We start from the raw sequence: 15,131 nt of genomic DNA on the forward strand, positions 1-15,131 counted from the left end.
ACATAGTAGGCTGTGATTTTTTAAATAAAGATTATATATACATTGGGTCATGCCATTCACAGCTCAAAACAGAAGCGTTCAATGGCCTTGCTTGGTCCAGAGCCTGCTAGGTCTTCCCCCATGGCAATGGTCTTTCTGTGCCCTGGGTATGCCAAACTCTCTCTGCTGATACAGCCTCTCCCACAACTGAGAAGTATGCTTGGCAAGATTCGTTAGTGACCCCTTCAAATCTAAAGCAGGCTCTCTCTGCACCCTGATGTTCTCTCCCATGGTAATAATCTCATTCAGAATAAAAATCTTTGTTTGCTTCTTTGTATACTGTCTGTTGCCCCCTCTCTGTGAGAGCAGGACCTTGTCTATTATGTTTTCCATTGCCTTCCCAGTGGTAGTACACTAGCAAGTCTTCAGTTAACATACATCAAATGAATATAAGCAAGTGGTGACCAGGAAACACAGCTCATGTGTTTGGCAAACTATAGTGGGGATGTCTCAATCTCTGATGGCCAGAGCTTAATTTTAACTGAAATTGGCCATACAAATGCTAAAGGACTAGTCATGGTCTATATGTTGTTATTGTTAAGTGCCGTCAAGTCGGTTCCGACCCATAGCGACCCTGTGCAAGGTTTCCGAGGCTGTAAATCTTGACGGGAGCAGAAAACCTTATCATTCTCCTGCAGAGCGGCTGGTAGTTTTGAACTGCTGACCTTAAGGTTCGCAGCCCGATCTGCAGAACTCCTTATGGTCTATATAGTGACAGGAAAAATCATAAACTTCGTGTCAAGAAGTGGCAAAGCAACCTAGAAAAGTGGCAACAGCAAAGACGGTGGCAAGGGTGACGTCATGGAAAGACAGAGCTCTAGCCCACGGACTCTATAAGTCTATGGACAGGTGGCTGACTTGCAGAATATGCCCCTAGGACGTTTAAATGAACAGGTAGTTTTTGTTTTGTATACGTACACCCAACATTTTTGCTTTGTTCATTTGTGAAATACAAGATGTTCCTAGGCACATGGAGGAAGTAAGTTAGCTGTTATTGCAGGGAAAGGGTTAAAATTATTGAGCTGAAACAAAGCGTATTATTTGTTGAATGTAAAGCTGATAATCTTGTCTGTTAACCTTCACTCAATTCACAATAAAAGCTTAAAAAAAAAAAAGATGCAAAGAGATGGACAAATCTGAGACTGATTTTGTAAACAAAGACCAACAAGTTGTTTTTATTTTTAATCTGATTGGAACTGAATAATGTTAATGTGATTTGTGAAGTAAATATTATTTGTATGTATTAATATGACTTGAACAATTTAGAGAAAATAAACTGACATTCCAGTCAAATAAATCAAATAAATAAAGACATTATCTAACTTTAAAAAATAAAATAAAAATAAACGTGTAACTTGCCAAACTGATGAGTTAATGCTGGACTGGGTAGTTTTATTCACAAGTGAAAGTGTGGTTGCCATCATGAGGTCTGGGTCTGGGGTCTGCTCTGCCCTGAGAAGTGAGAGCTCACATTGGGGTGAGGAGAATCAGATTCCAACTGGACAATGGTGGGACTTCACGGGTACCTGGGCCGTTTTAGCAGACACTTTATAACAAGCTGACCATTTCCTTCCAGGCTGGATACCTTTGCTCTGTCCAGACCATTTTGTCCATGCAGCTCAGTGCCTTCCAATGTGACTGAGTGGCCACAGGAGAGCAGAAAGGACCACTAGGCTGAGAGTCAAGAGTGCTGGGCATTATTCTTGGCTCAGCCAATGGGAGCGCTTGAGCATGTGATTTCTCCTCCTAAAGTATCAGAGGTTACCCTTTCGTCAGCAAGGAATCTTAATGGTACTGTAGGATAAGCACTGAACTGCTAACTACAAGGATGGCATTTCAAACCCAGCAGTCATTTTTGGGAGAAAGTTGAGGTTGTATGCTGCCATAAAAATTTACACCCTCAGAAACCTCATACAGGGTTGCTATGAGTCAGAACTGACTCCACGGCAGTGGGTTTCGATTTTTCCCCTCACCTATCAGCAGAGTCCCTGGGTGTAATGGTTATTGTACTTGGCTCCTGACTGTAAGGTTGGGAGTTCAAGTCTACTTAGAGGTACCTTAGAAGGAAGGCTTGGTGATCTATTTCCAAAGAACCAACTACGGATCTCAGTTCTCCTGTGACACACACAGGGAAGCCCTGAGTTAGAATCCACTCAACGGTAACTGGTACAGCTGCTATACTTCCCCATGAGCAGGGAAAAAGAGTCACATGTGTGACATGCGTGAACTGAAGGCCTCTCTGGACAGATGGCTGCTGTGGCAGAAGCAAAAGGACCCCAAACATTTCTGTGTCAAACCATCAAAGGAGCACTACACATTCCAGCACATTATTTCTGAAAAGAAAGCAAAAAATCTGCCCTCATCGGACACAGACTGTCATGTTCTCTCATGAAGATTGCAGTTCACCCAGCAAGCTGCTGCCAAAAAAGTCAGCTTGATCCAGGGGTTGGCTGGCCTGACACTGACCTCCAACATTACAGAAGCACAATGGAGGGGGCAGTCCTCACTTTTTAGTAGCCCGGCCATGGGCCCCATTCCTGTGCTGGAGAATCCTCCTTTTATGCACCTTGGGAGAGGGAAGGTTCTTCTTCCCCACAACAACAGGTGAAAATGTCAGTGACCTGCTCTCCTTTAGGTTCCCCAGCTGCCAGGGTATAAGAAATGGAACCTAGCCTCATGGTGAGATATTCTTGCCCCACTCCAGAGCAGGAGACCAAAAGAAGCCAGGGACAAGTGTGTCCAGGGCCAGCTGAAGTGACCAGGTCACCACACTAGGCTCTTCCTGTGACCTGCTCTGGTTTATGACCCAGGCCCCTCCTGCTCCTCTTGCAATCTCAGTCTTGTTTTCCAGGCTTCCTGTCACATAGTTTTCCAATCCAGTCCAGTGCTACTGAAGTGACAAAGAGCCAGCCTTTCTTATTTGCACCTAAGATCCTACCCTGCAGCAAGCTCCAATCACAACCACTAACTTATTTATTCACCGGGCAATGTCATCTGTGGATGGACCATGTCACTCATGTTGCTGTTGTTAAGTGCTGTCCAGTCAGTTCTGACTCACAGTGACCCTGTACATGGTTTCTGAGGTTGTAGATTCTTATGGAAGCAGAAAGCCTCAAGTTTTCTCCCATGGAGCAGCTGGTGGATTCTAACTGCTGACCTTGAGGTTAGCAGCCCAGTGCATAACTCAGTATGTTGGTAGTTCTCGTTAAAATACAGATTACTTACAGAGTCTATGCAGGCCCCAGTGGAAAATTTAGGGACTAGAGAAAGCTCCCATTAATGTCTTCTGATGCCTTTTTAAGGTTATGCAAACAGAATCCAAACATTTTAGGAACCTACTCATATATTTTTCCTGAAGTACCTTTCTGAGGTGAATTCCTTTTCTTTATGGGGGCGAGCTTTCCCGGGCATGATTAGCTATGTTGCCCTTGTTCTTAATCTTTAAGATTTTTGTGGGCCATCAAGCAATACTCTCTGCCCGTCTCTTCATCCCTCCCCCAACTCACTCACGGAAAAGTGAAAAAATTGGGGATACACTTTGAAATACAACAGATTATTGGCACCTCTCAACTAGCCCCTTGATTCTGTACTCACAGAAGTCTCACCTGGATTGTTCAGGTTTGGATACAAAGCCAGGTAATCTTGGTATGGTGGGTCTTGGACACATGCTAGCACCCTACCTGGGAAGCACCCTGAATAAACTTATTAATGTTGTTGTTGCTGTTAAGTACCATCGAGTCAGGTCCAATTCATAGCACCCCTTTACAAGGTTTCCGAGTAGCTATTGGTGGGTTTGAACTGCTTGACCTTGCAGTTAACAATCCAATGATAATGCTATGGTACTAGCATAATCACTAGGACTCTAAGAGACAAAGCAAATGCCTCAAGAATCTACTATTTCTAGGTTTTTGCTCACGTGCTCTGTAAAGTACTACTTAATCCACAGCATAAAAATAAAGACATGGCACGCTACAGGGAAACAATTTGATTTGCCTGCCAGTTAAACTCTCACAACCATGTACATTTTATGTGGCTAAAAAATATGGGTATTGTTTCCTTTCTCCCACCCACACCCTGCTTGATACCAGTGGCAAGGACATTTCCTGTTCATTCCAAGGCTGTAACAATTTGGTGCCTAAGCTGAAATCTTGTGAATTTTTGTCTGCGTTACATTTGATGACTAGCCTCTCTGGAAATTTCCCGTCAGATGGACAGTTGACAGAGTGCTAGGCAGGGAAGAACATGTTTGTTCCCAAAGCGTCAAGCTTCCCACTTAGAGAAGATGGATTTTTTGTTTTGTTTTGTTTTGTTTTCTGCCAGGAAAACTGGGAGCAAATTGTGAAATTTCATTTTAAGTTTGTGGATTGAACAGCTAAAAAGTTATGGCAACGAGGGAGAAAGGAGCATTCTGGGATTCTCATATTAATTTTTTCTCTGGAGCACAGAATATAAAAATTAGTCGAAACAGAGATATTGCCAAATAACTCTCAATAATGAAAATATCACCATAATATCCAAAGTGAAACAGCAATTAATGGAAGTGGTGTGTTGGAAGACCACAGATAATTCAGGATTCAAAAATGGGACGCTACATGATGCTTTTCTGGATCCCATAGCCCAGTCTCCTAATAGAAGGCAATATTCTCAGTTATATAGACTTTTCATCTACACAAGGATTTCATCTATGGGAAACCTGTTATTTCAATAGCTCTTAATTGGGAATACTGTGGTTTACCAGAACATTCCAAACTCCTCCTGGGCAGATATTTCATCTTAGAAACATTTTAAACTAGAGCTCGGATGATGACCAGCAAACCACCTCCATCTCTTACTTCCCTGGTAAAGTTTTGCATTCATAGTTAAACGGCTCCAAATATGTGACCTGTCAGAAAAATTGACTCTAAGTAATGAAGGACTCAGCATTGTACCATTTCATTCCAGTCCATATTTGTTATTAAAATGACTTCTTGGACAATTCTAGATGTGACTAGACAGGAGAAGAGTTTGCATTTGACATGCTTTTGCTACAGCTTTAACGTCCCTCACCTACTCGAGAGATTTCATATTCATTCTGCACTAGTTGATGCTCACCACATAAAACCCCAACAACACACACACACAAACAAAACAAAAAACAACAAACAGGAGCAAGACTGAAATATCAGTAAACTCCCTAAGGATTTATTTTCTATATGAAACCTTCCCAACCAGGGTCTTATAAGAGTGAGCTTCGGCTGATGCCCACCCTGACATTAAAAAGTCCCGAATGTTCTCACCCTACTTGGCTCAGTTGTTATTAGTTGCCACTGAATCAATTCCACTGATGGTGACTCTATGTACTCCGAGTAGAATTGTTCCATAGGGTTGTCAACACAATCTGACAGAAACAACCATTTCTTCTGTGGTACTGCTGCGTTGATTTGAATGGTCAATCTTTTGCTTAGCAGTCAAAAGCAAATGGTTTGCGGCATCTTCATTGCAGAAAACTAGCTAAGACTTTTCTTGGTAAGTAATGAACCTGGACTAACGTCCTGCTTTTATAAATCTGTCACAGCATCATTCTGCATTGACTCTGACAGGAGAGGTTAAAGTATCCCTGGAGAGAGGGTGAATTCCAGGGAAGAGGATGCACAAAGACAGCATCACTGCACCGCGCCTTGGCAAATGCACTTTATATGTTGCTTGTTCTCCTTCCTATTTACTCAGGATCTGAGAGTGTGGGTGTCAAACAAAAGGTAAACAGCCCCCCTGTCCCCAACCACAGGAACACCTATCAATGGCAATACAATTCCACAGCCCCACTTTCTCTAGGTCTCTCCCACACTCCCACCACATCCAAGTTCATGGTTTTCCATACGCTCTGTTGTCTGAAGCACAAGTGCCAACTGCATTTTGGGGAAGAGAAGAGGGGTATGTAGAGACTGAAAGGGAAGTTTCTAAGGCTTGGCTATTTGGATGTGACCTCTGCGAGTTATTCAAACAAGTTGTTTTGCAACATCCAGTGTTTACCCATGGAGCAATGTGACTGGAAGGCCAGACATAGTTTCAGGGAAAGGTCTGAGAAAGATAAAAATAGTCCTGGCTTCAGAATGGAAATCTAAGTCCTGTCCAGGGGAATTGTAGATAATTGTTCCTTTGGTCGTACACAGCAGGGAGCTTTCACATCACAACGGCATCTTAAAGAACGGTGCTACTGCAATAGCAGCAAACCACAGACGTTCCCAATGGGGACCTGGAAGCCAAGTCAGGCATAGTCTTGTTGGGCCCACCACAAACCGGACATCTTGGCCAGGAGACTGTTTTCACTCTCAAATTCCCACCCAAGCTACCTAAGTCACCCGGCTTCCCTTACCCCCCATGCTCTGAGAAGGGGTGTCCCAGAGGTGACTGACTCACCGTCATCTCTTCTGGGTTCCCATTGGCTATTTCCACCACCCTCAGGACAGGATCCACCTTCACTTTGGCTCTGGTCATAAACTGGATGACAGATGAACTGTCCTGTAGAGGAAACAAAACAACTTAGCTGTAAGATTTTCCCCAAAGTGAAAATGAACGGACTCTGAGCTATGAAGCAAACCTAAAATGTTAAGATCCCATGTTTGTTGTTGTTGTTAAGTGCCATCAAGTTGGCTCAGACTCACAGTGACCCTATGTAGGGTTTCCGAGGCTGTAAATCTTTGCAGGAGCAGAAGGCCTCATCTTCCGCTCATGAAGTGACTAGTGGGATTGACCCACTGACCTTGTGGTTCACAGTCCAGTACTTCTCATTACAGAGTCAATGTGTTAACACAGATTGTATATAGATCAGCCAAAAGAAGAGAGAACTTTTATGACTTGACACCTCTCCATCCATCCCGGGCACCTGGGATGTATAAAACATACACCAGTTGCTACAGACTCAAGTCTGACTCATGGTGACCCTATGTGTGCCACAGTAGAGCCATGTTCCTCATTCTCATAGGGTTTTCAATGGTCAACTTTGGGGAGTCAGACTGACAGGTGTTTCTTCCAAGGTACCTCTTAGTAGACTCGATCCACCTACCATTTGGTTACCAGCTGAGTGTGTTAACTGCACCTTCAAGGGTATCTATATAGAACAGAGACTTCTAGGTTCTCTGTTAAGAATTCTTTCAAAGCATGGTGAATTAGAAAAAAACTGTCAACTTTTGAAGTCATCAACACATGGAAGCTTGTGTCTTGTGGTTTCCAAGTACTGATGGTCAAACATTTGGATACTGATACTGACATATTCAGAGTTCTGGTGTGGGTGCTGGGAGTTAATACGTTGGACTGCAAAGTCAGTTTGAACCACAACGTTTGTAGTTCATGCTTACCAACTGCTCCTTGGAAACCCTACACAGGGTCACCGTGGATCAGAACCAACTAAATGGCACTTAACAACAATAACAATATTAACATATTCACAGAGTTGAGAGTAAGTAAAGCTACTTAATTGTGAACAACAAAACTAGGTTTGTTTGACATTCCACAGAAGGCATGTGATTTACATTTTCCAGGCATCTTTCTGTCCTGACCACAACCCTCAATCTCTCTGCGTGAGGTGGTTTTTGTGTCTGGTTTTTAACTCTTCCTTTGCTTTTAAATGAAGTTGTTTTAGAGTTAAAGCCATTCAACACTGAAAGAAAGTATTTGATGGTGTGATGTGAAGGGAGAAGCCCAGGGTGGATAAATTACAAACGGGAAATAAAGCACTTCAAATCCACCAGCGAATCCTCAGAAACCACATACAGGGTTGCTATGAGTCGAAACCAACTGGACAGTACTTGAGAACAATAGCAAAGAGAGAGGGGGTTCCCATGTGGTGCAAACGGTTAACATGTTTGGCTACTAACTGAAAGGAGGGCACTTCAAGCTTACTTGAACTCACTTAACACCCCAGGTAGCACAGTTCTACTCTGACACACGACAAGTCACTAAGAGTCAGAGCTGACTTGACAACAACTTCCGGGTTAAGGGGAGAAGAAACTAGAATGGGGGCGCATTTAAGATTCAGGAAGAACACATCAGCCAAGGCCATCAAAAGCCCTGCCATGTGCTCAAGGTTCAAAGCCACGGGCTCAGATAACCAGAAAATGGCTCCAAGGCAGGGATGGAGAAGGAATTTTGAAAGAGAGAGGGATTGACAAAACTATGGCTTAGAGATGTGTCAGAACCTTGAGCCCAGAGTACAGATGGTGATGCACTGATGGGGGTGTGCAGAGGCTGCCTGGCTTCCGTGGTGGAACCACAGGGCAGGCACCAGGGGCAAAGGGCATTGTATCTGTGGGTGACCAGGACTCTACCCGTAACGTGCCTCATGGTGTGAGCACCCACATACACGGCATACATGGAAGTTTGTGCTCAGATGCCAGCTTTGATCCACTTCTGACTAAACCTACCACAAAATATGAAATTGGAGGACACAGAAAATAGTCCCAAGGAACCCTGTGCTTGTCTCCACCAAAGAAACCACTAGAACCTTCCTGGAGTGAACACCTGGGGATCCTGGCTTTGTATACTTCACCTAGGAGTTAGGTATGATTATGATTCTTTAAAGAACAACTAGAAAAGCTATTTTAAATGTTTCAAGGAGCTTGGCAGCTAGTGAAACTGCTTCATGGTAAGCAGTAAGAGTTTGGAACACAAAGAATCTATTAATAATTGTAATAGATTTTGCAAATTTGTGGTTTGATGTGTTAGAGTATTATCAGTCTTGTATATGAACCATTATCACTGACACCATCATCTTGGGTGTTAATAGTACAACACAGGGATGGGAATGGTGGTAGTGCCAACATTAAATGGTGGGCAGATGGGGTACCCGGCCCAGGGCAGGTCTCAGTTGTTACAGACTCAGAGAAGAAAGTTTTAAGGTCTGGAAGAAGAAAACTTACAGGAAAAAAAACAAACATCTGAATTCTCGGATGTTTTTTAAAACCAGATCCCACTCTTCAAGGAAAATCTTAAAGTTAAAACAATGAAACCTAAGATTCTCTTGTCTGGGGCCAGAACTTGGGGTCAAAAGGAAAGTAAACACAAATGTAGCCCAGACAAACCACAAGGCCTACAACTCGCCCCATCCTCAGGGAGGACGGCTCCAGAGCAGTCCCCATCTTTGTCTCCTGCGGGAGGTCCTGGCAGACTTCGGGCGCAGCCACATTTTGCACAGCAAAATGAGCTTTGCACAGCAGGAGAGCTGGGCTCTGTCTGGATTCCAGGTCAGCTCTCCTTTGCATCTGGAACTCCTGTGTGTTTCTGCTAAAAGCACACTTGGAGAAGGACCCTCAATGCCCACACATGACACCGATGGCTTTTGTCTTTTTTTTGTGTGGCGTTCCATTGAGCTGGATGGCCCATGGGGAAAGCAGTCAGGAGGGCACATTCCTTGGTAAAGGGTCACCTTTGGTGACTGAGAGAGGGAGATATAGAGGAAAAGAGCCACAGAGCTTTGCACAAGGAAGCTCTGAGGCCTTTTAACTAAACGCAAATAACTGAAGTTCAAGTAGCAGTCTCCTGGGGTTGAGGCAAGAGGAGAAATCAGAGTGACAGGCTACCATGAGGGCTCTGTTGGCTGTGACAAGTATGACCAGGGAAATGCATTTGTCAGAAGATGACAGGATGGATATGTGGAATCCTAGTCCCTGCAATCTAACCTGGGATCCACATCAGGAAGACCTTTCTGGTAGGATAGGGACTTCCAGACCAGACACCCCCTTCCTGACTGTAGGATGGGCACTGGTGCGCATGTTCATTTCTGGGTCTCTCCCAAAACCGTCCTTCATAAAGGGCGAGGAATAACAGGGAAGAACTGCCATGGGAACATACTATTCCCCAAACCAGTTCTCTTCCAAAGCAAACGAGGGAAACCAGAACTGGGCACAGGTTCCCAAGGGCATGAGGGGGTGTAACAGCTATCGACAGAAAGTGGCCCAAACCATCCCATATCCCCAAAGCGATATGTTCTCAGGTCAGCATGCTACTACCAGGCCTGATTTAAAAAAATAACCACGGGACGACTTCTAAGGGTATGTACTCACATATTAATAGGTTTAGATGGACTATTACAGTTAATCTTTCAAAGGAAAATACATAGATTCTCTGCGGTTAATAGTATACTTGGTTTCTTTTTACATACATAATTGTTTTAAATAGCCTCTTCTTGGAAGAGGTCTTTCATACTCTCATTCCTGAAAAAGTTCTTATCAATAATAAATCATAGTAAATCTGTACCATTCTTTAAGGACTATAATTCACTGAGCTTTTTTTTTTTTTTTAATTTTTATGAACCATATTTGGTAAACCAATTATGTCAGAGTGACCTCAAGTTCATAAGTTGTCCTTCATAGTCACAGAGGACTGGAGTGGAGAGTGAAGCGTCTAGGTGATAAGAAGAGAGGACATATTCACAAGAACACCCACATTTGCAGATAATACCCACTTGACCTGGCTTCAATGACTAGATGATCAGACCTCAACCAAAAGAAGAAAGAAGAGGAAAAAAAGAATAATCTGATACAATTTGATGAACGTGACCTACACCTATGGATGCAGGAGCTCAAAAGAGGGAACAAATCTTTACAGCAAGGATCATTCCCACTTGGACATTTGCTACCCAAAAAGGGGGCTACAAAGGCAAGAAGTGACTAGCTTACAAGCTTTCAAGAGGGAACCTAGATCCAGAGGGCATGAAGGAAGGTAGAATCTCCACTGAGCAGTATACAATCTGTCTAGGCATGGCTGATTAAATGAAATGCGGTTGGGTCTCTTGTGATACAATAGTGAATAATTGTTATCAGGACTGCTTGTGAGGGTTGGAAATGTAAAGGTAGATGTTTTGTAGCAAGGAGGGGAGTGATTAACTTTTCAGCCTAGGAGTGGAGGTCCCTAGGACCATCAATGGAGAAGAGTGGAGAGCGGGACCCTACTCAGAGAAGCAGTGATGCCTGAGATGGAGGCAGAGACGATGACGTGGAGAGATGGAGCAGTTGGGGACTTTAGACCCAGAGAGGGAGAGGGGCTGTGTGCTGACGACTGGGGAGTGGGCTTGTAGTGTTGGGGAGTGGGCTTGTAGTGTATACCCTTTGGTTGGTTGATGATGCATGGAGGGGACTGTAACCATGGCAATGAAACGATATATGATAGGATGAGGGTAAAACTAACGTTCTCCCATGTAAACTATCACACAATTCACAATAAAACATTAAAAAAAAAAAAAGTCATCCTTCCCTGAAACATGGTGACATCTATCAAACACGGGGGTCACAAACTAGACCCACAGGCCCAATCAGGCCCCTTGCTTGTTTTGTAACTAAAGTGTTATTGGAACATGATCCCTAGACCAGAAGACCTGGATGGTGCCCAAGTACCACTACCAGCTGTTCTGAAACGATCCCATTAGAAGGTCCTGCATAGAGTGGGTGAAAATGTGGAACAAAACTCAAAATTGTATATAAAAAGAGACTGGGCTTACTGGTCAGAAAGAGACTGGAGGAACTCGAGACTGTGGCTGTCGGCCACCCGTCAGGTATAGAACTGAACTCACCCTCGTGGCTCAATTTTCAGCCAAGCAGTAGATAGGTCCATAGGGGGCAACAACAGAATTAGTGAGGCATGCTCACCATGGAATGGTCAACCATTCAGGATAAAATGGCCAGCAATTACTTAAGGACACAGTTCAGAAGGGTTATGGAGGATGGAATGGAAGTAAGAATCACAGGGAGGAAGTAGGATAACTGTCGTTACATGGAAGGGACTGCAATCATTGATCTGAAATTAAATGTATGATTTATTGAATGTAAAACTGATGGTTCGGTTTGTAAACCGTAACTCAATTGACAATATAAAAATAAGTTTCATTGGAGGTGAGTAAGAAGCGGCTGCTGAGCGGAGGAGGCAGGAACTGCAGTGTGAGCAAAAGCACCGTGGCCAGGGTCACCAGCATCGAGAAGGTGAAGCGCAAGATCCAGGTTGTGCAACAGCAGGCCCAGGATGCTGAGGAGAGGACCGAGCACCTCCAGCGGGAACAGCGGGAAGCGGTAGAGAGAAAGATGGGTCTGGGAAAAGACTGAGGCTGAGTGGATCCAGCTGGTAGAAGAGGAGTTGGACAGCTCTCAGGAGCGCTTGGCCACGGCCTTGCCAAAGCTGGGTGATGAGGCAGAAAAAGCTGCTGCTGAGAGTGAGAGAGGTCTGCAAGTTATTGAAAACCAGGCCTTAAAAGATGAAGAAAAGATGAAACTCCAGGAAATTCAGCTCAAGGAAGCTAAGCACATTGCAGAAGAGGCCGATCGGAAGTATGAGGAGGTGACTCGTTAAGTTGGTGATTATTGAAGGTGGACTTGGAACACACAGAGGAGCCAGCTGAGGTGGCAGAATCCCACTGCCGAGAGACGGATGAGCAGATGAGGCTGATGGACCAGAGTCTGAAGTGTCTGAGGGCTGCTGAAGAAAAGTACTCTCAAAAAGAAGACAAATACGAGGAAGAGATAAAGTTTCTTATTGATAAACTCAAGGAGGTAGAGACCCATGCCAAGTTTGCTGGGAGATCAGGAACCAAGCTGGAAAAGACAATTGATGATTTGGAACATAAACTGAAATGCACCCAAGAGGAGCATCTCTGTGTACAAAGGATGCTGGACCAGACTCTGCTTGACCGGAATGCAACACGGAGTACCCCATTACTGCCCTGTCACTACTCCTCCCCTTGACCCTCTCTTGGATGGCCACTTATTTGCTCCCCGGCCTCCTTTTGTAAAATACAGAACAGAAAACGATTTGCCACGGATCTAGCCATCGGAAACTCATCTCGTCACCCTATTGTGGATCTGAAACTGCTTTCTCTCAAAGTGCCACCTCAAAGTGCTCTGCATCAGTTAGTACTGGAGAAATCTTGAATATCTTATATACAAAGTTTTGAGGTTTTTACATTTATTTTATACGATTTTGAAATTTTGCTTCTTTGGGGCTGGGGTACACTGGCCACCCCATCTGGCTGATTTCTCTCTGCAATGCTGCAGTGTGCTCGTCTCCTAAAAGTCCTTGCCCTACCCAGTTCCCCTTTTTTGGTGAGGTTTCTGTGAGGTGTGCCAAGTATACATCCTGCAGCTTAGGGGCTTCAACTGTACTCTCCTGTGGTGTGGTCTCTTTTGGGGGACGACTGTGAGAAAGAAGCCAATAGCGCAACTGTTTTGATACTGAACTGACAAGTTTTTTTAAAAATAAAGAACCAGTCCCTCCAAAAAAAAAAGTTGCACTGGAAACCGATCATGTCCCTTTGTCTGTGTATACTCTACAGCTGTCTTGGGGCTACAATGACAGAGCTGAGTAGTTATGACAGAGATTTTCAAATATTTATTACCAGGCCCCTAAAATAAAACATCTGCCAACCCCTTATCTGATGACTGGCAGCAATATCATCACTTGGGAGGTTGCTAGAAATGTAAAATCTCAGACTCTACCCCAGAAATTTGTACTTTAACAAGAATTCCAGGTAATCCCAATACAAACTAAAGTTAAGAACAACTTAAATGTACAAATAAGATACCTGGGGCTCTTATTAAAATGAAGATACTGATTCTGTACATCTGGGGAGGAGCCCAAGAGTCTACATTGCTAACAGGTGCCCGGATGACACCGATCCTACCGGTCCTCAGACCTCATTTTGAGTAACAAAGGCCTGGCATTTCCCCCTCGGCACTCTTGGGCAGCCAAGTCACCAATGGCACTAGTCAGGAGACTTTTAAAAGGGGGAAAGTCAGATTCTGATAAGGACATCATTTCAGATGCTTCCCAATGTACCCCCTGAGAGCACAGTTCCTCGAGACTTACCTTCTTCAATATTTCGGTGTTCAGAAGCATGGAAACATCTACAGTACGGCTTTCTTCTTTAGCAAGTGCACTAAGGTTACAGTGCACATTTAGGCAAGACGTTCCTGGTTTTTCACAGTCCTGAGAAGAAAACGCAGACACAACCGTCGAACGGTATTAGAAAGACAGACAAAGTCACAGCAATTTATAAAGCTGGGGGCTCCATGAACTTCATTTTTCCTTACAATAACAAAGGCAACTAAACCGAAACCAAACCCACTGACACTGAGTTGATTCCAACTGACAAGGAGCTTATGTTGGGTTTTCGAGGCTGTAAATCTTTACGGGAGCTGAAAGCCTCCTCATTCTCTCCCAGAGCAAGCTGGTGGCTTTGAACTGCTGACCTTGTGGCCAGCTGCCCAATGCATAACCAACCCCCTATACCACCAGTGCTTCTTAATTGATCAGAAGACGCAATAATTTCTTTTTATCACCAGAGGGCACTCTAGAGATTTACTGCTTGATCTCAGAGCAGGCCTTCAACCTAGACATTCAAGCAACTGAGAGAAAGTTGGCTTGTCAGTTAATCCTACCCCCAAATTTGTATTTCACAAAGAAAAATATAAACGTAAATATTAAAGAAAACTTTACATTTGCCAAAGTATCATTCTCATGATCTGTGAGAATAAGATGTATTTCCTACATCATTAAATAATTCCTGCCTGTGCAGTGGCAAATACATTTGTGGTATAGCACTGGACTGCAAGGTCGGCGGTTCAAGTTCACCAGCTGCTCCTTGGAAACCCTATATAGGGTCACCATGGGTCGGAACCAATTCAACAACACTTAACATCAACATTTTTTTTTCAGACAGGGCAAACTAGAGATACAAGAAACACAACCAAAAAAAGGAGAAAAGAAGCTTCGTGATTATATCCTCAATGTTGTTGTTAAGAGCTGTCATGTTGGTTCCAACCCGTAGCAACCCTGTATTGGGTTGTAAAGGCTCTAATTCTTTGAGGGAGCAGAAAGCCTCATCTTTTCTCCTGTGGGTCAGCTAGCTGGTGGGCTCAAACCACTGACATTGTGGTTCTCAGAATGGTGCTTATCCTACAGAGTCAGCCTGCTCCCATATCTATAAAGCCTTCACTTACTTTTTTTTTTTTTTAGTGTTTCATTGTGAATTATATGATAGTTTACATGGGAGAACATTAGTTTTACATTCATTCTACTGTACATCATATCATTGCCATGGTTACAATCCCCTCCATGCATCATCACCCAACCAA

The 15,131-nt window shown here is 43.8% G+C and overlaps 1 protein-coding gene and 1 pseudogene across 1 annotated transcript in view; one reads left to right on the plus strand and one right to left on the minus strand.

Moving 5' to 3' along the window:
• Positions 1–15,131, minus strand: part of ITGA9 (integrin, alpha 9) — a 497,442-nt gene that overhangs the window by 31,217 nt on the left and 451,094 nt on the right. The window contains exons 25-26 of the mRNA XM_006869158.1: positions 13,864–13,983; positions 6,436–6,537 (exon numbers count right to left, since the gene is read on the minus strand). Coding sequence (XP_006869220.1) covers positions 6,436–6,537; positions 13,864–13,983 — 222 coding nt within the window. The remainder of the gene's footprint in view (positions 1–6,435; positions 6,538–13,863; positions 13,984–15,131) is intronic.
• Positions 11,725–12,743, plus strand: LOC102837993 (annotated as a pseudogene).

This window comes from Chrysochloris asiatica, unplaced genomic scaffold (genome assembly GCF_000296735.1).
Source record: "Chrysochloris asiatica unplaced genomic scaffold, ChrAsi1.0 scaffold00127, whole genome shotgun sequence".
Taxonomy (NCBI): domain Eukaryota; kingdom Metazoa; phylum Chordata; class Mammalia; order Afrosoricida; family Chrysochloridae; genus Chrysochloris; species Chrysochloris asiatica.